Source organism: Chiloscyllium plagiosum, chromosome 10, assembly GCF_004010195.1.
Source record: "Chiloscyllium plagiosum isolate BGI_BamShark_2017 chromosome 10, ASM401019v2, whole genome shotgun sequence".
Classification (NCBI taxonomy): Eukaryota; Metazoa; Chordata; class Chondrichthyes; order Orectolobiformes; family Hemiscylliidae; genus Chiloscyllium; species Chiloscyllium plagiosum.
This window is the reverse complement of record NC_057719.1, coordinates 47,303,441-47,326,106: the sequence shown is the minus strand read 5'-3', so window position 1 is coordinate 47,326,106 and position 22,666 is coordinate 47,303,441. Positions and strand designations below refer to the sequence as shown.

Here is a 22,666-nt window from a genome sequence, read left to right as displayed (position 1 = left end):
CATGTTGAATGGTAGGACCCTAGGAATTTCAGAGAATCAGAGGGACATTTGAGTCTAAGTCCACAGATCCCTGATGGTAGCAGGACAGGTAGATAAGTTAGTTAAGAAGACAGATTGATATTTGCCTTTATTAGTTGCAGATTTGAAGACAAGATCAGGGAGTTATGATTGACATAATTTAAATCACTGCTGGAGTAATATGTGCTGTTCTTTTTATTATTATTCATTATGAAATGTTGGTTTTGCTGGCTTGCCAGGATTAATTGCCCATCCCTAGTTGCCCTTAAAAAGGTGGCGGTTTGCTACCTTTTTGAACTGCTGCAGTCCATGAGTTGTAGGTCGGCAGGAGGGAATTCTAGAATTTTTACTTAACAACAGCAAAGGAATAGTGATATGTTTCCAAGTCAGAATGGTGAGAGGCTTCGAGGGGAACTTGCAGATGGTGGTGTTCCCACATATCTGCTGCCCTTGTCCTTCTAGATGGAATGGGCTGTTCTGTTTAAAGTCTCATTTAGTGTGAAGACAGTGACATACAACATATGGAGGGTATTTTCAGAATGGAGATTGGACTTTGTCTTTACAAACATTGTATAGTTGTCACTGCTATTACTATTGTCATCAACATATCCACTTGTGACAGGTTGTTTGTTAAGGATGAGGTCAGGAAGATTACAAAAGCAGTCTATTATTTAAATGGAGGGAGATTGTAGAACCCTGTAGTACAGATTGTTCTGCTATAACATGCATTTTGTTAACAGGCATTTACAGCAAGGCAACTTGTAACTAATCAAGTGCACAGATCAGTGCTGGGGCTACAGCTATTTACAATATATGAATGACTCAGATGAGGGAAGTGAAGTATTACAACTAAGATTAGATTAGATTAGATTAGTGTGGAAACAGGCCCTTCAGCCCAATAAGTCTACACCTACCCGCCGAAGCGAAACCCACCCATACCCCTACATTTACCCATTACCTAACACTACGGGCAATTTAGCATGGCCAATTCACCTGACCTGCACATCTTTGGATTGTGGGAGGAAACCGGAGCACCCGGAGGAAACCCACGCAGACACGGGGATATTGTGCAAACTCCACACAGTCAGTCGCCTGAGGTGGGAATTGAACCCGGGTCTCAGGCGCTGTGAGGCAGCAGTGCTAACCGGCTGGTGGCACAGTGATGATGACATCATCACTTGATGATGACATAAAATAGCTGGGAAGGCAAGTGAAGAGGATGACACAAAGAGTCATTCAGCCAAGTTAAGTGAGTGGCAAAAGCTTGGTAGATAGAATACAATGTGGGAAAACATGTGGTTATGCATTTTGGCAAGAAATACAAATAAGCTAAATATTACATAAGTAGACAAAAACTACAGAAGCTGTAGCACAGAGGAAATTGGGAATCCTTGAGTATAAATCACAAAACAGTGTACAAGTTCAGCAGGTAACTGAGAAGGCAAATGGAATGTCAGCCTTTATTTCAAAGGTGATTATAAATACATTTTAAGTCTTGCTAAGACCATGCATATCTTCAAAAGGCATACTCAAGCCTGAGATTTTTTTTAATAGATAAGGAAATCCTGGGTTATGGAGACAAGGCAAGAAAATGAAGTTGAAGATTTTCTCATCAGTTGATCTCATTGAATGGTGGAGCAGACTTGATGAGCCAAGTGGCAAACTTCTATTCTCACGTTGCATGGTCTTATGGTTTGGTCAAGACCACATCTGGAACACTGTGTATAGTTTTAGTCACCTTACTTAAGGATGAACAAAGTCAGCAATCCAGAGGGTTACTTCACTCATTAGACAGGTTGAACCCCTATCCCACTGGGGTTTAGAGGTGATATTAATGAAAAGATTCTACGCCAATGTTCTGATGACTCATTCACAATAATTGTGCGCATTTCACAAACCTCTTCACCAGTCTTTTCAACTCTTTTATTGCATATTCAATCAGAAGAGCTTTCGATTACTCTGAGGACTTTTGTGGTGCAGTTGGAGCGTCCCTGTCTGGAAGCCAAGGGACCTGAGTCCAAGTCTCACCAACCGTAACATCTCTGAACAGGCTGATTTTAAAGGAAGAGAAGAAGGTCTGTGTTCTTATTGAGAGATGTGTGTAGTCCAATCATCATACACTGTGTAGATCCACTTTTTTTTTGGAAAAAACAAATAAACCCTACAGCTGTTGTGGGAGATAATCGCATCTATTTCTGGCAGGTTTCAACAACTCCAGTGTTTCTAATCCGGGGGGAGGGGGGAAGACTCAGAGGCGCCTCTCTCGGATTCCTGGGCGGCTCCGTTCCCAGATCCCGACGCTCTTCCCGATGATGTCAGCGGAGTGAGGAAGGAAGGTCCGGGTCTGATTGGTTCTCGCGTGGATCACGAGCCGCAGGGAAAAAGCAGGAGTCGCCGCGTTTGGAAAAGTGTTGGGAAGAGGATCGTTGAGAATATGGTGAGGGGGGCTCCCCGACCGAGTGTCCGCCGTCACCGGGGGAGGGGGAGGAGAGGAGAGGAGAGAGGGCCCCGTCACCGGGGAGACGGCCGGCCTGGAGGGAGGTGGCGGCGGCGGCACGGCCTAAAAATAAAACACTCAAGTTGTTTTCCTCAGTCGGTTGTTGTTCTGTTTTCCGGAGGGTGGTGTGGAAATCCGCATTAAAACCAGACACGCCGTGATTTTTCAAAATCAGATTTGAAGTAAGATTGGCCGAGGGGTGGGTTTTTGCGCAATGTCTATCTTTGCTCTTGTCGTTATTTTTTTGTTTGAAACGGGCTGTCTTGTGTGTACCCCCACCCCCAGAGCTGTCCAGTGAGTTTGTGTGGCGTCGACGAACAGCTGTTGGAAAAGCTTAAGAAATTCCGCTTTCGCAAAGAAACCACGAACGCCGCCCTGATAAGTGAGTGAAACGTCTTTAGGATGGCGAACGGTTCGCTCCAGTGTTTAAATGTCAGCGTTAACGAACCACGCCCCCACCCCCAGGACAGTGCCATGGGCCAGCTGAGCCACTCGCCGTTCACTAAGACCCGCCAGTTGCACAGAGCCTTCCCCCACCAGCCCCAGCCCCACTTGGGGTTTTATTTTTGCACAGTACGCTGCAGTGAGTACCACGACTGAAATTCGCAGTGCCAGATGTAGGGGATTGGTGTGAATAAGGAAGATAACTAACTGTGTAGCTCCTTCACGAAGAATCACTAATGGCAGAATAGTAAATTCCACATCATGTCAGGTACAAGAAGTGAAGTAGAGAGAGAGAGAAAAAAAAATTTCACTTAAAGAGAAAGGTAAGAGTCATGGGATAAGATACAAATAATTAATGTCTTCTAAAAAATGTCAATCATCATTAAAAGCTGAAGAAACGAGACTTCCTACTTGCACAAGATAAGGTTTCTTCCCATGCCAGAGAGTTGTTTCCCTATAATTTTAAATGTCATTTAAAAAAATACTTAGGATTTGTTAATTCAAGTGTTTTTATGCTAGGTTTAGTCTAACTACAATTCTAACACATGAGTTCAGTACACTTGAATGGAGGAAGCCACTTGTTATAACTCATCTTGTATGATAGTGACATCTCCCAGAACAATGTTTGAAATTGTTTAGTTGTGCATGTGCACTTCCTGAAAGTTGCTAGCTTACTTGTACTTATGTAACAGTGAGTGCTTTTATTTCTAACACTTGCTATCATGTCCAAATTTGGCTGATTTGTTTTCCAACATATGGAATTTTATTTTAATCAGTGAAGCTTTATTTTCAAAAAAAAAGCCCCCAAAGATCTACAAATGCTGAAAGTCAGGAATTGCTGCAAAACTCCTCAGGTCTGGCAGTGTCTATGGAGAGACATTTATATAGTTTTTAACAACCTGAAAACAAAATGAATCTTTGACTGGTCGTGCCTTTTATGGAAAACATTGTTTCATTTGAAAGGCATCAGAAAGTCTCAAATTGCAAATGTTTTAAAAGGCTAACTTACTTTGTGACACACCTTCCTATCATTCTAAATCTTGTTAATGAGGATATAACTTTCTAAAGTCTTTGCCTTCATGGTCACTAGTTTACTATGGCTAGTCCAGTGACCTGAAAGGCTACAGTTGACTCTCATAGTGTTGGGGGAGGGAGAAGAGTGAAGCTCTACTATATACAAATAAAAGACTGAATAATTTATTCAGCGGTTCTATCTTGTTTCAAAAAAAGCTCCAGGGCATTTCTATAATAAAATACAAAGATATGATGAGGATGCAAACTCAGTAGTGGACACGCTATACTCTAAAGAAAATGGAGTAATTTTGGTGGGCTGTGCTCAAGAGAATTTCCTCCATTGAAAGGTTAGATATTCTAAATTCTCTACATTGGCCTCTTACGTATTCCAAATTTATACTTACTCCACCATTTGGGTTGTGCCTTCAGTTGCCTTAGCCCCAAATGTTGGAATTCCCTCTTGTCCTTTGTGTCTCTTAAAGACCATTTTTTTGACCTTTTTTTTTTCAGTCTTTTGACTTGATACCTTCTGTGGCTCGAAAGCCAGTCTTTGTTTCTTAGTGCTCCTGTGAAGAGCTTCATGATATTTACACAAGTGCTATATAAATTTAAATTGGCTTTGAATTGTATTTTTCCATTTTTGGAAATGCTTCAGGTGGGGCTAAGATGGGTATAATTCATAAATGTAAACCTGAGTTTAATAAAAATCAACATATCTTAGAAACTGCTTTTTAGTATGTTTACCAGGGTAAAGCTTTCCATTTCTGTATTGCAACAGGCTTGAGGGGCTAAAGTTATTAAAATAAATGGAGGTTTAAACTTGTGATAAATGAACATTTGCAATAATCAAAATAATTCTGACAGTATTTTTAAAGAAAGCATTAAGAATGCCTTTTTGTCACAGTGAAGATTGATCAGGAGCAACTGATGGTGATTCTGGATGAAGAATATGAGGTCAGTCACTTATTAACTGGGGACAGGTGGTTCTTATTTTAAACAAAAAATGTTTAATATAACCTGTGGATAAAATGACCATATGCAAGATGTTACGCCTCTATGATGTGTGGTGCTGTGATGGTTTTGATTTATCAGGATTCTCTTATGGATCTGACTTAAGTGCTCTAAGTTTCTAACAGGGCTCGGAGAATGATTATCATAAGCTGGGAGAAGATGAGGGCTTTATATAAATGGGAGGCAGGAAAAAGATAAAATGTATTTGCAAATTGCCAAAGTTAATTGCATGTTACTGTAGACCAAGAAATTATTGGGGAAAATATATATACTAACTTGTGTTGTTTGCCTGTCATTTAGGATATTTCCCCAGAAGAACTCAAGAATGAGCTCCCTGAACATCAACCTAGATATCCTTCTCTGGCTTTTAGATTTTGATAAATTTTTCTTTTGTGACCTTTCCAGATCATTTGTATCCAAAATAACAATTGCAAATCTCTTCAGTGATTGACGTTGTGTGATGAAAAATGTTCGGGTTGAAATTGAAGTAGACTCCCTCTGAAAGGAAGGAAATATTTGGTAGCCATTTGTTATTGGATGCACATTTTGGTCAATTTAAATTAATTATGCAGTTTATTTTCAAGTGTAACTAGCAGACCTTCTGAGAGCCAACCTTTGATCATGTTCTGAATCCCAATTGGAACAAAATGCTTTGACATTTATATCTAATTAGGCATTGATTTTGAAAATAAGCTTCCTTGTTTTTTTATTGAATCAGTGACTTTTTTTTTGATTGGGGTCTGGTAGAGATGGCCCTGCTTCTGTTGGGTGCCCATCAGTTTAAGTTGAAATGAATAATCAAGGGCCACAACTGTTGGTCTCTTCCACGTTAAAGTTTGGAAGTGACTTTGCACCTGACTCTGATAACTTTCTTGATCACCATATGTCCCCTTTCCTGTAGGAATCGCTAAATGCCAACTAGTAATTACTTTTATGGTGTTTCTATGTCTCCTCCATCCCCATCCTTGAATCTGAAAATGTTCTGTTCAGCATCGACCAATGATTTAACTTTGTCTCTTTGCTCTATAAAATATGGTACTACACCAATTAATGTGTTCATAAAATTTTATGCTAACAAGTCTTTAAGCATCCATTTAAATATAGACTGATTTCTCAGGAAGCTTATACAGACAGGTTAAGCTAACATTCTTTGATTAAAGAACAGAAAAAAAAACTAATTAAATTTAATGGAATATCTGTAGTTGAAAGAATTGTTGCATAATTTGAAAAGAGGAGATGGAAATGTTTTCTAGGTCCACCTATCTTAGGTTAGTTGCACCGTATTGACACTCCAATTGGTTTGCTGTGTCAGACCAGGGATTCACTAATTACTTTGCTTGGTGCTCTGCTGTGCCTTTTGATCGAAACATTAGGAAAGATTTCTTATGGGCTAGAAATGAGATTTCCAACCAGATCCATGTTGCAGCAGTTTACCTGGTCATTACATATTTTCTTGCAATACAAATCAAATAACTTTCAATATATTAGTATGGTTGATTGCTTATTTTAAATAATGGAAAGTAAAAAACTTGTTTTTAAACTAATTCTTTGGGTATGTCTAGTCTGTTTATGAATAGTGCACTTATATGCAAGTGATTTTTCTAATTATCATTCCAAATAAAGATATGAATGATCATTTGATATCTCTTACGATAAAGGACAGGTTCACCAACTCGAGTCATGTTTTTTCACTCAAAACCTGGTGATTTTTTTTTTAACTCTAACCACATTTGTAGTCTACAGCTACAGATATAAACATTCTGATGGAAGGATCTCCTATCCATTATGCTTTATATTCTTTAGTCCTTCTGGTAAGTGATCACTTTTTTTTTCTAAAGTTTATTTGTTTTCATACCAACATATATCCCCTACCAGTGTCTGATCTTTGTCTCAATGTTTGTTCTCTCTTCAAATTGTAACTGAATATTTTTGTTTACTTTCTGCAATTGTAGGTAGCTTGTTTTAATTTTTAGATTGATTTTAAAATATATTTTTGGATAGGTCAAATGATACTTTGGAAAATTTTAACTTTAAAGAATTTTCTGCTTTATCAGCATAGCCCTGAAGCACGATTAGAATGCATCTTGATCTTACCACACATTGTAAAGGTTCATAAATCTCCAATTTAAAACCAAAGCTGCTATCTTGTTCCTTTTTTTTTGTAAATGTAACACAAACCCAATTCGGAATTATTCAAAAATTCAATTACATCCCGGTGAAATGCTTTATCATTAGTGAGTTTACTTTCTCGTTTGGTGAAAGATGAAGACTGCTGCAATGCGTACGTAAGTAAAATCACGTCATTGGCATTGAATACACAGCAATGATCATAATGTATGCAACTCTGGAAGTTACTAACTATTGCTTCAGTGTGAAATAATTAGAATTTGATTTTACTGTCCCATGTACTCAAATAGAGGAGTACAGTGAAAAGTGTACAAAGTTGCCATTCTCTGGAGTCATTTTGGTTACAAAAAGCATACTTTTTTTTTAAAAAACGCAAGAAATATAAGAAACAGGGCAAAAAGGAAAGAAGAATGTCCAGATCTTAAAGTCCAATCTCAAAGATGTATGGAATGCTAAGCCTCTGATACAGGCACCTCGACCAAGCCATGGCCTGTTGTCTTTTGCTGCAACAGCCTCTTCCGATTGCAGGCGTGTGCTTTACTGCTACAGCCGCTGCCCGGATCAGAAGGAATGCGAATTTGCTGCCACCACCATCTCTGAATGCTGGGAGGCTGCCACCATTCTGCTCTTGCCGTGATTGATTATTCACAACTAGTCAAATTGCTTGCTTACATTTTTCCTTGGGATATGAACGTCACTGGCATAACCAGTATTTGTCACTCATTTTAAATTGCTGATGGGAGGTGAAAGCGTTCCATGACTTAACAATACTGTTCCAAATCAGAGGCATGTGATTTGGTATGAATTGCAGGTTGTCGTGTTCTGTTGCCCTGTTCTTCTCGTTGGTAGATCTCGTGGACTTAGAAAATATTGTCACAGAACCCTTGCAGTATAATTGATAGGGCGGCACGGTGGTTAGCACTGCTGCCTCACAGTGCCAGGATCCCAGGTTCAATTCCAGCCTTGGACAACTGTCTTTGTGGAGTTTGCACATTCTCCCCGTGTTTGCCTGGGTTTCCTCCGGGTGCTCCGGTTTCCTCCCACATTCCAAAGATGTGCAGGTCAGGTGATTGGCCTTGGTAAATTGTCTATAGTGTTAGATGCATGGGTCTGGATGGGTTACTCTTCAGAGGGTTGGTGTGGACTTTTTGGGCCTGTTTCCACACTGTAGGGAATCTTAAAAAAACACACACCTACACATTTAGTTTAATGTGCAGTTTTTACTGCATCCTTGTATGACATTAAAAGTAAATTGGCATTGGAGATTCTGGTCTTTTGTCCTCTGTTGTAATATCTGCGATGAGCTATTAACACTAACATGCCAATTACCCAAACTAGTTTTAAACCGAATCAAATTCAAAGGTCAACATTTCTGAAAGAAAATATTCTTCCTCTTCCATAAAAAGAAAGTGTTTGTTTCCTTTTAATGAGGATTGATCTCTCATACTTGTATGACTTGTTGCTATAACAAAAGATTCTTAGTGGAAATTTTGTGCACAAACTGCTGGCACAGCCCTGAGACAGAATGGAAAGGTCATCTGGGAATAGGTTAAACTTTGATTCTTAATCTATGACCTTTACCTTTCAGTGACTCAGTTGGCCAATTACAGATCCCAGATTTGGTCTGAATTGGTTGATATCAGCTTGGGCAGCTATGGGGTTAGTGAGCTTGGAAATAGAAATCAGTTCTGTAACTTTTTGTATTTATTTCAATACTGTTTAATTCTAGTCAAGAATGAATGAATCGTGGGGAAATTTTAGGTTCAGCTTTGTGTTTCCTTGACCCTACAGAGAACAGAAGCAGTGATAACATTATGATCTCAAATGAAATTCTTTATTCGGAGACAACCCAATAGCATAGCACATTCAACCAATGAGCAAAACCATTTGTTTTCCTTTGGAAACAACTTTTATATTCTTACTCCTTGCATTTATTATATTTGATTTATTTTACAGTATGACTATTCCAAAATCTATTTAATAAACCCCATGGCAACCTATGCACACTCTTGATTCTACTATTTATTAACAACCGAATACAAGAGAGCACTTGATTTGTTGAAGATAATTCAGCACTAATCATATTTTATTCTGCAATTTAATCTAACTTCAAAGTTATTTGTAATGGCTTTCTGTGGATTTCGTTTTAGGTTGTAAGCCTGAACAGCAAATGATTTATGCTGGTAGCAAAATTGGATTGGTGGATGAGGCACAATTTACCAAGGTGAGTTTATGACCTTTTTTGCAGAGACTGTGTATACAGCTTTTAATTTATAAACCAATAGCTACAATCTGCTGGTTTTTTATTGGATTCCACATTAACAAGGTTCCGCATGGGAGACTGGTTAGCCAGGTTAGATCACATGGAATTCAGGAAGAACAAGCCATTTAGATATGGAACTGACTCGAAGATGGAGGTTAGTGGATGGTGGAGGTTTGCTTTTCAGACTGGAGACCCGTGACCAGTGGTGCACCACAAGCATTGGTGCTGGGTCTACTGCTTTTTGTTATTTATATAAATTAATTGGATGTGAACATAGGAGGTATAGTTAGTAAGCTTGCCAATGATGCCAAAATTGGTGGTGTAGTGGACAGCGAAGAAGCTTACCTCCTGAGTACAACAGGATCTTGGTCAGATGGGCTGAGGAATGGCAGATGGAATTTAATTTAGATAAATGCGAGGTGCTGCATTTTGGAAAAGCAAATCAGGGCAGGACCTATATGCTTAATGGTAAGGTCCTGGGGAATATTGCTGAATAGAGAGGCCTTGGAGTGCAGGTTCATAGTTCCTTGAGAGTGGAGTCACAAGTAGACAGAATAGTAAAGAAGGCATTTGGTATGCTTGCCTTTATTGGTCAGTGCATTGAGTATCAGAGTTGGGAGGTCATATTGTGGCTGTTCAGAACATTGGTTAGGCCACTTTTGGAATACTGCATTTAATTTGGGTCTCCCTGCTATAGGAAGGATGTTGTGAAACTTGAAAGGATTTAGAAAAGATTTACGAGGATATTGCCAGTGTTGGAGAATTTTAGCTATAGGGAGAGGTTGAATAGGCTGAGGCTGTTTTCCCTAGAGTATCAGAGGCAGCGAGGTGACTTTGTAGAGGTTTATAAAATCATGTGGGGTAGAGATGGGGTGAATAGCAAAAGTCTCTTCTGCAGGGAAGTAGAGTCCAAAACACTAGAGCACAGGCTTAAGGTTGGAGGGGAAAGATAGAAAAGGGATCTAAGGGGCAACTCTTTCATGCAGCGATGGTGTGTATTGAATGAGCTGCCATCTGGATGGGTATATGAATAGGAAGGGTTTAGAGGGATATGGGCCAAATGCTGGGACTAGATTAATTTAGGATATCTGGCCAGCATAGGTGAAAGGGTCTGGTTCCATGCTATACCGCTCTGACTACGACTCTAAGTGAATATTTGGTTGGTAGTGGAACAATTTAATGGAAGTTAAAATAATTCTTGAAGCTGATTTCAGGCCATTGATACAATATGGCCCTCTTGAGGGGAGAAGGTAAACCTTCACTAGGATATTATTAATAAAGGGAAACTGACTGCATTGTTTGTATCACTTTATATACCATCCTATCCATAGTCATTATGTATTATCTTCTTGTGCTCTAGAATCCCTAGCCCTTTTGTCAAATGAAATTACCTGACAAAGGGGATATGCTCCAAAAGCTTGTAATTTAAAATAAACCTGTTGACCTATATCCCAGTGTTGTGACTTCTGACTATGATCAGCTTGAGCAGCAGTAGCGTTAGTTAACTGATCTTTGCTTCAGTGGGCTTAAAAATGCACAAAATTACATAATTGTTTTGTTTCTTTCCATACAGTTTAGTTCTGGTCACAGCCCAGTTTTGGTATCAGCAGGGCCACTCAGCTTCTGACCTTATTACAGTCTTTATTCAAATATAGAAAAAAGAGCTCAGTTCCAGAGGTGAGGTGAGAGTGACAGCCCTTGACATCAAGGCTGCATTTAACCAACTATGGCATTAAGGAGCCCTAGCAAAACTGGAATCAATGGGCTATCAGGGCAAACTGTTCAGTGGTTGGAGTCGTACCTGGCACATAGGATGGTTGGGGTTGTTGGAGGTCAGTCATCTCAGCTTCAGGATACCTCTGCAGGTGTTCCTCAGGGTGGTATTCTGGGCAAAACCATCTTCAGTTGCTTCATCAATGACCTTCCCTCCATCTTAAGGTCAGAAGTGGGGATGTTTGCCAAAGACTGAGCAACATTCAGCACTATTCACAACTCTTCAGATACTGAAGCAGTCCATATTCAAATGCAATACATCCAGACAATATCCAGGCTTGGAAGGGCCTGTTTCCACACTGTAAGTAATCTAATCTAATCTAATCTAACTATTCACAACTCTTCAGATACTGAAGCAGTCCATATTCAAATGCAATACATCCAGACAATATCCAGGCTTGGGCTGACAAATGGCAAATAACACTTGTGCCACACAAATGTCAGGCTATGACCATCTTCAATATGAGACAATTTAAAAATTGCCCCTTGACATTCAATGGTATGACCATCATTGAATCCCCCACTATCAACATCCTTGGGCTTTGCCACTGATTTGCCACCTTGGCCACTGACCAAAAATTCCAGTGGGCTCGTCATGTAAGCATTGGCCACAAAAGCAAATCAGAGGCAGTGAGTAACTGACTTTCTGATTCCCTGAAGCCTGGCCACCAACTATAAGGCATAAGTCAGGAGTGTGATGAAATACTCTCCACTTTCCTGGCTGGGTGCAGTTCCGAAAACCCTCAATGAGCTTGACACCATTCAGGACAAAGCAGCCTGGTGAATTGGCACCTCATCAACTCCTTCCACCATCGACACCAGCAGTATATACTACCTACAACATGCACTACAGAAATTCACCAAAAATGCTGAGACAGCACCTTCCAAACTCTCAACCACTTCCATCAAGAAGGACATGAGCAGCAGATACATTGGAATACCATCACCTTCAAGTTCCACTCCAAGATGCTCACCATCATGATTTGGAAATATGTTGCCTCCCTAAGGGCAATCTACTGGCACGTGATTTCCAGCAGTTCATAATTGCACCTCACCACCACCTCAAGAACAACTTGGGATGGGCAATAAATGCTGGTCAGACAGCGATGCCCATGTCCTGCAAGTGACTTTTATATAAAAAAAGGGAAACCTGGATTGGTGTTGCCTTGAATTTGCAAAGCTGAGGACAGGAACAATTAGAGTACAATCTCCAATCAAGTTTTTATTTTGTAAGGTAATGCCAATAGCATTGCACACTATTAATGAATCAGCGAAGGCAGCATTTCAGTCTTCCTTTGGAAACCAAACTTTTGTATTCTTGTACCTTGTATTATTTATTTTGCTTAGTAGTAAGATTTTGGAATACTGCAAAGTCAATTTAATAAGCAGTATGTGCTGATCAAGGTGCAAAAACTACTGTAGTGCAATTACCTTTGTATGCATGTGCTGAGACAGCAAGCTCAGTATAGTAGTGGTTGCTGCAACAAGAGAGATCCTTTTAATGTTCAATCTTGAATTTCAAATGCACGTCAGATTTCGCACCTGTTGGTGATGACTGGATGAAACCTAAGACCTGATTGAGCAGCTGTTATTTAACTTCAATACTTAAAGTTTTCTTTTAAATTTATTTCCAGAACAGCACTAACTTTTATGCATTCTAGGTCACATATTAAAGATTAGATTTAATAAGATGCCTGCTGCATATGCAGGTGTTATATCATAAGGGCCACCTCTGCACCCCTCACCCATTTTAAAAAAAAGTTACAGCACAAGTTACTATTGGTCATCTTCAGGCAAGATGTCAGGCTTCACATTCTTGAGGTTAATTTCGATTCTGTTCTGGTCAAGGTAGTCTAATAAGTTGGTCAGAATGATCCGTGAATATCTTTTTCTATCATGCTCCGCTCCATGTTAGTTTTATTGCAATTTGCAGATCAGGATCTGCAATGCAAATGCAGCTGTTTTTGTCAGTCTTCATTATTCAAATGGAAAAAAAAACTGGTAGAAACTGTAATCATAAGTCATTGTGCCTATGGGCATTTGCTGTGCTTGTTGAGCTAACATCTGTAATAACATCGATGCAGATTAATTCTGAAGTGCAAGCACTTCCCAGTAAATAGAAGTAAATTAGACCTGAAAATCTGTCACCACCTAAACAGGTATTGAAATTGCTACTTATTGGAAAATAGCATACATTGAAAAGTCATCTAATCTTTGTGTTCTGCTTTTGACCAAGTTTCGAAATGGCTTAATTGACCACAATTCCTTCAGTGCTCCTACGCTGTTCTAATCTATTGTTGCAATGTCCGCCACAGAGGACAGAGCAGGTGCTGAAACCACCCTGATTGGTACCAATAATCTAGTGTTCAATCTGATCTGTACTATTTATACAGCCAACTGCTGCAGTAACCTGTACTACTACCTGTTTGGAGCCATGAACTGTGATGAAAACTCCAATTTTGAAGGATTTGGATACTAATATTTGACTTCTGTTCCTGTTTTGTGAATGCATCTTCCTTGGGGTTATTTACATTTTGGAGTGCGATTTGAGCCTGGAACTTCTGCCCAAGACAGATATGATACTGTTGTATTTCAAGACCCTAATGAGGCTGACCCTTTAGCATCAACATGTTACAGTGGAGGTCATTACACAGCAATAAAGGCACATTGTTTTGCCTTCTCTTTCCTTATTTCTGCTGCTTTCTCCAACTCTGGAACACTGTCTACTGTTGAAGTTTGGAATTTAGAGTACCCTTTTTTTGACAGTTTTTTTTCTCAATGAAGTAACTTTAGTTTGTAGATAAACATGTAAAATATTGTCTTTGCTAAATATTTAACTGATAGTTTGCTATTGTGATGCCTCAATATAAGTTTTTGTCAAGAATTTGGGTTTATTTGCATCAGAAATAAAAGGAGTCATTTGACTAGTGATTGTTATTTCTTTTTCAGGTCTTTGAAATTAGAAATACAGAAGAATTTAGTGAAGAATGGCTGTGCAAAAAATTGGGATTTTTCCGTTAGAATGTGACAGATTTGCTTTGCTTAGTATGAATTGATATCACAAGCTTGAATTCTAACACTACTCCAGAAACTGGAAGATTAAGTTACTTTTATATATTGTTTCAAACTGTAATGGGTTTATGCACTGTGAAAATGTTGAATGCAGTTTTCCAAGAAGATTAACTCTTCAAATGCTTCATTGTTTTTGTTCCAGTCGTTTTATTGTGTGAACCAGAAAATAAAGACAGACCAAGGTCTACCCTTAAAATAGGGCAGTCCTTTAACCTCTAGTGCAATGCAAGCAACGACCGTAGAGAAGATATTTCTTCCCACTTGGTAATGGCCAAATTAATATTTAGCTTTTAACCTCCAATTTGATACTTGCTATTAATTTGTTTTGATTAGAGGTTAAAAATGTGGTGGATGATTATTCTTGAGTTCATTATGGTGTAGAGGTGGGCTTTTGCTTCCATCCTATTGGTATTCTCATTGGTTTCTGATTGCTTTAAAAATGACAAATGCTACCTTTTTTTGCTTTGACATGATTTAGTATAAATCATTATTTTTGGCTTAGAAATTTTGTCTTGAATTTTCGCTTCCATTTTAAAATTTTTACAAACAAATTCCACATTTTAACTCATGAACTTATGTAATGTCTGGTTCCTTTCACAAAATTCAATGAACATTTGAGAATCCAATTTTATCTGTACTAATTTAAGTAAATTGACCTAATAATGGCTTGGGTTGATCAAGTCTTGTTGGCTTTACTTTTAAAAAGATGCTTCTCAGTAGTTTTGTTTGGAAATGTCTCTTCAGAACAAGTCTAATTCTTGAAATTATTTTTGGAAATATGAAGTCTGTTCTTTTCCACTTTAACAAAAATGCATGCTATCAGGGATAAAATTAACTTTCTGACTTAGGTTTTTGGTCCATGCCTTGGACCAACATATTGTAAGCGTACAATCTCCCAATCTTTGTTCATCCATTTTAAATATTTGAGTTCTCATCTTTTAGAAATGTATGGGCATTCTGCTGTTTATTACTATTTGTTTAAACTAATTATAAACAAAAATCATCATTCCCCATCAAAAACAGAAATTGATGGAAAAGCTCAGGTCTGGCAGCATCTATGGAGAGAAAGCAGAATTCATGTTTTGAATCTGGTAATCCATCAGTTCTGAAGAGGGGACATTGGAATTGAAATGTTAACCCTACTTTCTCTCCAAAGATGCCAGACCTGCTGATTTTCTTCAATTTATTTTTGTTTCAGATTTCCAGTATCTGCATTCCAGCATTTTATTTCATCATTCCCTGTGTTAATTTCCTGATTTTTGAAATCTGTTTACTTGAATTAGTTATAGTCATATGAACTATAACTTTGAGAATTTCAAATTTAACTTCAAATTATTCTCTGTATCAAAGGCAGCTTTTGTCGTTTCTGTTCCTTTTTCCACACCTTGGCCTCTACCTGACTCCTTTTCTGGTCATTTAGGTCAGCTTTAAAACAAACCTGTTTTCCACTATTTGGTATCCCTTTTCTTATGGTCTTCAAATTAATCCATTATTTCCCCTGCTAGGAATTCTTACAAAATTAATTTGTCAAATTTGAAATGGAAACTAATCAAAATGGTATCCTAATTTAAATTGGATAGACGCCACAAATGTATTTGTACAAGAAAATCTAATACCAATTGTAACAAATCATAAGTACATAAAATCATAAAATTAATGTATACAGCGCTTGAAGAGCTAATTAGGCATGCAGTAGGTACTTGAGGTGTTGCAATAAGTGATTATCACAATGCCTATAGCATTCTTCCCATGGAAGCTGCAAATACTATTTCATTTATTAAATGGTTATACTATTTGGAGACTGTTCAAAATGAGTATCAAAATATGTGCAAACAATAGTTTCTGCACAATAGTCTCTTTAACATTCTATTTTTGTAACAAGCATTCCAAAATTGTGATTAATTAATATGATAGCTTGTTACGAATTGATAGTTTCATACTTTCTTTGCACTGTGCCAGTATGCTTCCTGCTCAAGTAAGAATTTTTTCAAATTAAGTTTTGTTGAGGTTGCTTTTTATCAATTGCATGCTAAATCCTCAACATTTTGATGGTAACTCATATCTTATACAAGATGTGCCTGTTTTCTAGAGCTGTGATAAAAATTATTTCACCTAAATAAATGTTTGCAACATTACATTGCCATTAGTGTCAGAATTGCAAACCAAAGTTTGCACTTCTATATTTCAGCATTAATGGTTTTAAACCTGGGGTGTCATTACATCTAAACTTGACCATTCTAACATGCTATTCTTCTGGCCAATGACCTGTCACGCATAGGATATGTGGCAAGGAAGTAGTATTTGTGCACTACTTTAGTCTTCCACTTTCTTCTGTCTTGCATGCTTGTTTACGTTTCCTTAAATGCATCAATACTAGCTGCCTCAACTGCTAACTGCAGAGGGAAGTTAGTTCCACGTTCTTTCCAGTCCTTAAAGAAGTTTTGTTTGAATTCTTGATCACCTTCAAAGCTTGTTGCCCTTTTCATAAAGCTAAGTTCCATTCGTCTAACATCATTGTTCATGCTGGACAGACATTGGTTTGCAGTCTGTTGAAACCTCAAATATAAAACTACTCGTCGTTGTTTTCCAATCTATTTGTAGTATCTCCAAAGCCTACTACCATTACTAATGATCCTTATTCCATGACCAGCTACTGGTGCTTGGCAATCCAAGGTCTCTGGTGGGTGTTGAATGACCACATTGCCGCCTTACCTTGTGGAACTACAGCCCTCCGGATGACTGGCAGCTCTGAATAAGATACCTTCACTCCATGGTTCTTGATAAAGTAGAAAATCTGCCACTGGCCTATCAAATGTCTGAGCAGCGCCAAGGTGTGATTTGTGTTGCCAACAAGAGGTAACGTGAGGTTTTCAAACTATACCCAGCTGAGATCCCTGGCTCCTCTAGGAGTCTGTCTAATGTCTCACTTCTGATCCAACATTTGATTAAATGTTGAAACGCACTGTACAGAGAAGTTTGGAAGATTATGGGATGCAGGCAGGAAAGTGGAGTTAATACCACAGCCACTTCAACCATGATGCTATTGAATGGTGGTGCAGACTCAAAGGGCCAAATGTCCCTCTCCCGCTCCTATGTCCCATAACTGTTGTTCTTCAATAATAACTCATAAAAACTGAAGATTTTTCTCTTTGTTAAATTGAGATGAGTGCTGGCTAGGCCAGTATTTATTGCTCATCGGTTGCTGCTGTACTAAAGTAGCATAAACATTAGAATGAACTCTTGACTTTAAAACTGAATTAAATATTGATTTGGATGTTGGGTTGCAGTACAAAAGATCACTCTGGGCTGTGTTAAAATGCATGTTTCTCGTAAATTATGGTTGCCGTATGTATGAAGGGGAATTGTATGTGTTAAGTATTTTTCCCCTTGCCCTTTCTCTGGATTTCAGAATAAAGATTAATTTTTATCTCATGATTTGAGAGCAGTGTAGTGGTTATTTCTAACCTCGCCCACGATTTGGGAATTTTCCATCAGGTGTTTCGATGAGTGTTCAAGGAGTACGATATAAGATATTTATAAATCTGCAATTGAGTATGTTTTCTCGTTGACCCATCTAATGTGCAACTCCTCATCTCTAATCTGAGGAGAAAGCAGGAAAGGGCAACTTGATTGAAATAATACACATTATTTTGTGCAACCAGTGGGCAGTTTGTGTTGAAATGGCTACAGAAATATGTATGATGTACTAGTTTTGTGGGATATGGGTGTCACTGGCTGGCCAGCATTTATTGCCTGTCCCTAGTTGCCCTTGAGAATGTGGTGGTGGTGTGCTGCCTTGAAAGGTTGTATTCCACCTGCTGTAAATTGACCCACATGCCATTAGGGAGGGAATTCCAGGATCTTGACCCAGCGACAGTGGAGGAACAGCGATATGTGTCCAACTCAGGATGTTGAGTTGGCTTGAGGGAAATTCGCAGATGATGGTGTTCTCATGTATCCGCTGCCCTGTACTTTTAGATGGAAGTCATTGTAAGTTTGGAAGGTGCTTTCTAAGGATCTTAGGTGAATTTCTGCATGCATCTTGTAAATTGCACACATTGCTCCTTCTGAGTGTTGTTCGTGGTCGAGGGAAAGGATGCTTCAGTATGTAGTTCCAATCAGCCGGGCTGTTTTGTCCTGGATGGTATCAAGCTTCTTGTTGGAGCTGCACTCATCCAAGCAAATGGGGGGGAGTATTTCATTGCACTCCTGGCTTGTGCTTTGAAGATGTGTACAGGCTTTGGGGAATTATGAGGTGTGTTAGTCAGTATTCCCAGCTTCTGATCTGCTCTTGTAGCCAATGCATTTATGTGGTGAGTCCAGCTGAGTTTCTGATCAATGGTAACCCTGCCAGGATATTGATAGTGGGCAATTCAGTGATGGTAATACCATTGAATGTCAAGGGCTGTGGTTGGATTGTCTCTTACTGGTGAAGTTCATAGCCTGGAATTTGTGTGGTATGAATGTTACTTGCTATTTGTGATCCCAAGTGTGGATATTGTCCAATCTTTTTGCATTTGAACATGGACTGCTTCAGTATCTTCTGAACAATCATTGGCAACCATCCCCACTTCTGACCTTGGGATGGAAGGGAGATCATTGATGAAGCAGCTGAAGACTGTTAGGCCTAGGACATCACCCTTAGCAACTCCTGCAGTGATCTCCTGGAGCTATGGTGACAGACCTCCAACAACTACAATCATCTTCCTATCTGCCTGGTATAACTCTGAGACCAGAGAGTTTGCCCTCTCATACTCATTGATTCCTGATTTGCAAGGGCTCTTTGATGCTACAATCGGTAAAATGCAACCTTGATGTCAAGGGCTATCACACTCCTCTCTAGAATTCAGCTCTTTTTTTTTTGCCCATGTTTGAACCAAGACGGTAAGGTGATCTGGCCTTGGCAGAATCCAACTGGACATCACTGAGCAAATTATTGCTGAGCAGAGTGCTGCTTGATAGCATTGTTGATGACACCTTCTAATGTTTTACTGATGATCAAGAGTTGACTGATGGGGCAGTAATTGTTTGGGTTGGATTTGTCCTGTTTTTTTTTATGTATAGGATATACCTGTGCAATTTTCCACATTGTGGGGTAAATGCCATTGTTGTAACAGTAGTAGAACAGTTTGACTGAGGAAACGGCAAGTTCTGAAGCACAAACCTTCAGTACAATCGTATTGTTATTCAGTACTATTGTACTATCCCGCTTCTGTGTTGTTACCTCTGGAGGACCTCAATTATCTGCCCTTAGCCTGCTGTCATTTCTCTAACATACTGACTTGATAGAGGTGTACAAGATGTTGAGAGGCACAGGTGGATAGCCAGAGACTTTTTCCCATGGCAGAAATGTCTATACGAGGGGCATAATTTTAAGATAATTGGTATAAGATTTAGTGGAGATGTCAGAGGTAGGTTCTTTACTACCACTGCTGGCAGTGCATTCCACACACCCACCACTCTATGGAGTCAGATGCATTAGGGGCATTTAAATGACTATTGGGTAGGCAGATGCAAGTTAGTACAATGAAGGATATATAGATTAGTCTGATCTTAGAGTAGGATAAAAGGCCAACACAACATCAAGGGCTGAAGGGCCTGTACTGTGCTGTTCTATGTTTTACACTGAAGTATCAGTGGCACTATCCAAAAACAGTCAACGTGTATGCTGATAGCACCCAGTGCTGTCTTACTAGCAACTTATTTAGATGGTCATACTACTTATGTTACACTTGATTCTGGGTGAGTGGAAATTTCTCCCACTGAAATATTGGGAAGATTAAAACTATTTTCTTCTGTGCCAACGCACAATATTCCCTCTTGCTGACTACTGTCATCAATATTGACCCAGACTGTTTATCCAAGTTAAGTCCGATGTCAAGGTTGTATTTTATCTGATACACTTATTGTTCTAGTTAATGTTAGAGTTATGGGAACATAATTCTAATAAAGAGAGAGTTAAGAGCAAAGAGAGAACATGAGCAGTCTTTAGCAAATAGAATGCAGGAGAACACTAAAGCTTTCTATAGGTATGTGAGAAATAAAAGGATGACTAGGGTAGAAGTAGGGCCAGTCAAAGACAGAAATGGGAAGTTGAGTGTGGACCCTGTGGAGATCGGAGAGGTGCTAAATGAACATTTCTCATTGATTTCACTCAGGAAGAGAAGAATGAGGTACCAGATATTAGACTAGAAAGGATTGAGGTTAGTTACAAACAGGTGTTACCAATTCTAGAAGGAATGAAAGTAGACAAGTCCCCCGGGCCAGATGGGATTTATCAGAGGATTCTCTGGGAAGCTGGGGAGGCGATAGCAGGGCTTTGGCTTTGATATCAGAGTCGTCATTGTCTACAGGTTTAGTGCCAGAGGACTGAAGGATTGTAAATGTGCCCTTGTTCAAGAAGGGCAGTAGAGATGACCCAGGTAATTATAGATCAGTGAGCCTTACTTCTATTGTAGGAAAGACTTTGGAATGGATTACAAGAGAAGATTTATAATCATCTAGCAAGCAACAATTTGATTTCAGATAGTCAACATGGGTCAAGGGCAGGTCGTGTCTCACAAACCACAGAGTTTTTTGAGAAGGTGACCAAGCATGTAGATGAGGGTAGGGCAGTTGGTGTGGTATGCATGGACTTCAGTAAAGCTTTTGATAAGGTTCCACATGGTTGGCTGTTGGAGAAAATGCAGAGGCATGGGATTGAGGGTGATTTAGCAGTTTGGATTAGAAACTGGCTTTCTGAAAGAAGGCAGCGAGTGGTGGTTGATAGAAAATATTCAGCTTGGAGTCCAGTTACTAGTGGTGTGCCACAAGGGTCTGTTTTGAGACCACTGCTGTTTGTCATTTTTATAAATGACTTTGACGCTGGCGTAGGGGAATGGATTAGTAAATTTGCAGATGACACTAAAGTCGGTGGAGTAGTGGACAGTTTGGAAGAATGTTACTGGTTGCAGGGGGACTTGGATAAACTGCAGAATTGGCCTGAGAGGTGGCAAATGGAGTTCAATGCAGCTAAATGTGAGGTGATGCACTTTGGGAAGAATAGCAGGAAGGCAGAGTACTTGGTCAATGGAAAGATTCTTGGTAATGTGGATGTGCAGAGGGATCTTGGAGTCCATGTACATAGATCCCTGAAAGTTGCCACCCAGGTTGATAGTGCTGTTAAGAAGGCATAGGGTATGTTAGGTTTCATTTGTAGAGGGATTGAGTTCCGGAACCACAATATCATGCTGCAACTATACAAAACGCTAGTGCAACCAAACTTGGAATATTCTGTACAGTTCTGGTCCCCATATTTCGGGAAGAATGTAGAAGCATTGGAAAAGGTGCAGAGGAAATTTACCAGGATATTGCCTGGTCTGGAGGGAAGGTCTTATGAGGAAAAGCTGAGAGACTTGGGTCTGTTCTCATTGGAAAGAAGGCTAAGAGGGGATTTGATATAGAGACACAAGATGATCAGAGGATTAGATAGGGTAGACAGTAAAAGTCTTTTTCCTAGGATGATGTCAGCTTCTACAAATTGAGGGGTGATAGATTTAAGACAGATGTCAGAGGCAGGTTCTTTACGCAGAGTGTGGTAAGGGTGTGGAATGCCCTACCTGCCAACGTAGTCAACTCAGTCACATGAGGGGGATTTAAACAATCCTTTGATAAGCATATGGATGATAATGGGATAGTGTAGGGGAACGAGCTGAGAATCGTTCACAGGTCGGCGCAACAGTGAGGGCGGAAGGGCCTGTTCTACACTATTGTTCTATGTTCTATAACAGTGCTTAATGGGAATAGGTTGGGAAGTGTAATGGCATAATCTAGAAACCAGCTGGTGCACATTTGTTGTCTACAGGGACAATAGGGTTCTTGTCTTAATCTGAGTTACAGCACAGGGAATAAATGAGTAATTGTTTAATAATAGAGGCATTAGGTAAAAACCTTTTAAGAGTTCAGTACAGAATCTGCTCCAAAGAAATCTTGAGTACTGTCTCAGTTTTACAAACAGGATTCTGGAGCAGGGGTCAAAGTGTGGCACTGGGCAAAAGTAGATGAGGCAGCATCCGAGGAGCAGGAGAGTCAATGTTTCGGGCATAAACTCTGGAGGAGAGCCAATGTGCGTGGGAAATCATGTCTCACAAACTTGATTGAGTTTTTTGAAGAAGTAACAAAGAGGATTGATGAGGGCAGAGTGGTAGATGTGATCTATATGGACTTCAGTAAGGCGTTCAACAAGGTTCCTCATTGGTGACTGGTTAGCAAGGTTAGATCTCATGGAATGCAGGGAGAACTAGCCATTTAGATACAGAACTGGCTCAAAGATAGAAGACAAGGGGTGGTGGTGGAGGATTGTTTTTCAGACTGAAGGCCTGTGACCAATAGAGTGCCAATAGGATCAGTGCTGGGTCCTCTACTTTTTGTCATTTACATAAATGATTTGGATGTGAGCATAAGAGGTA

The 22,666-nt window shown here is 39.4% G+C and overlaps 1 protein-coding gene across 2 annotated transcripts; it reads left to right on the top strand.

Moving 5' to 3' along the window:
* Positions 1-1,429: 1,429 nt before the first annotated feature.
* Positions 1,430-17,654, top strand: LOC122553615 (glia maturation factor beta-like). 2 transcript variants are annotated; one of them, XM_043697686.1, is made up of 8 exons: positions 1,430-2,093; positions 2,221-2,455; positions 2,801-2,897; positions 4,878-4,927; positions 5,285-5,334; positions 6,713-6,795; positions 9,262-9,335; positions 14,097-17,654. In XM_043697686.1, exons 2-8 carry the CDS (start codon positions 2,453-2,455, stop codon positions 14,166-14,168), a joined length of 429 nt encoding a protein of 142 aa, XP_043553621.1. In that variant the 5' UTR covers positions 1,430-2,093; positions 2,221-2,452; the 3' UTR covers positions 14,169-17,654. The 2 variants fall into 2 exon arrangements, with proteins under 2 accessions (XP_043553621.1, XP_043553622.1); XM_043697687.1 differs by lacking the exons at positions 1,430-2,093; positions 2,221-2,455 and adding an exon at positions 2,485-2,697.
* The last annotated feature ends 5,012 nt before the right edge of the window (positions 17,655-22,666 follow it).

Excerpts from the sequence above, each read along its gene's own strand:
- LOC122553615 (XM_043697686.1), top strand. Across the intron at positions 5,335-6,712 it reads CTCCCTGAACATCAACCTAG|ATTTGTAGTCTACAGCTACA; the intron begins ATATCCTTCTCT and ends AACTCTAACCAC. Across the intron at positions 9,336-14,096 it reads ATGAGGCACAATTTACCAAG|GTCTTTGAAATTAGAAATAC; the intron begins GTGAGTTTATGA and ends TTTCTTTTTCAG.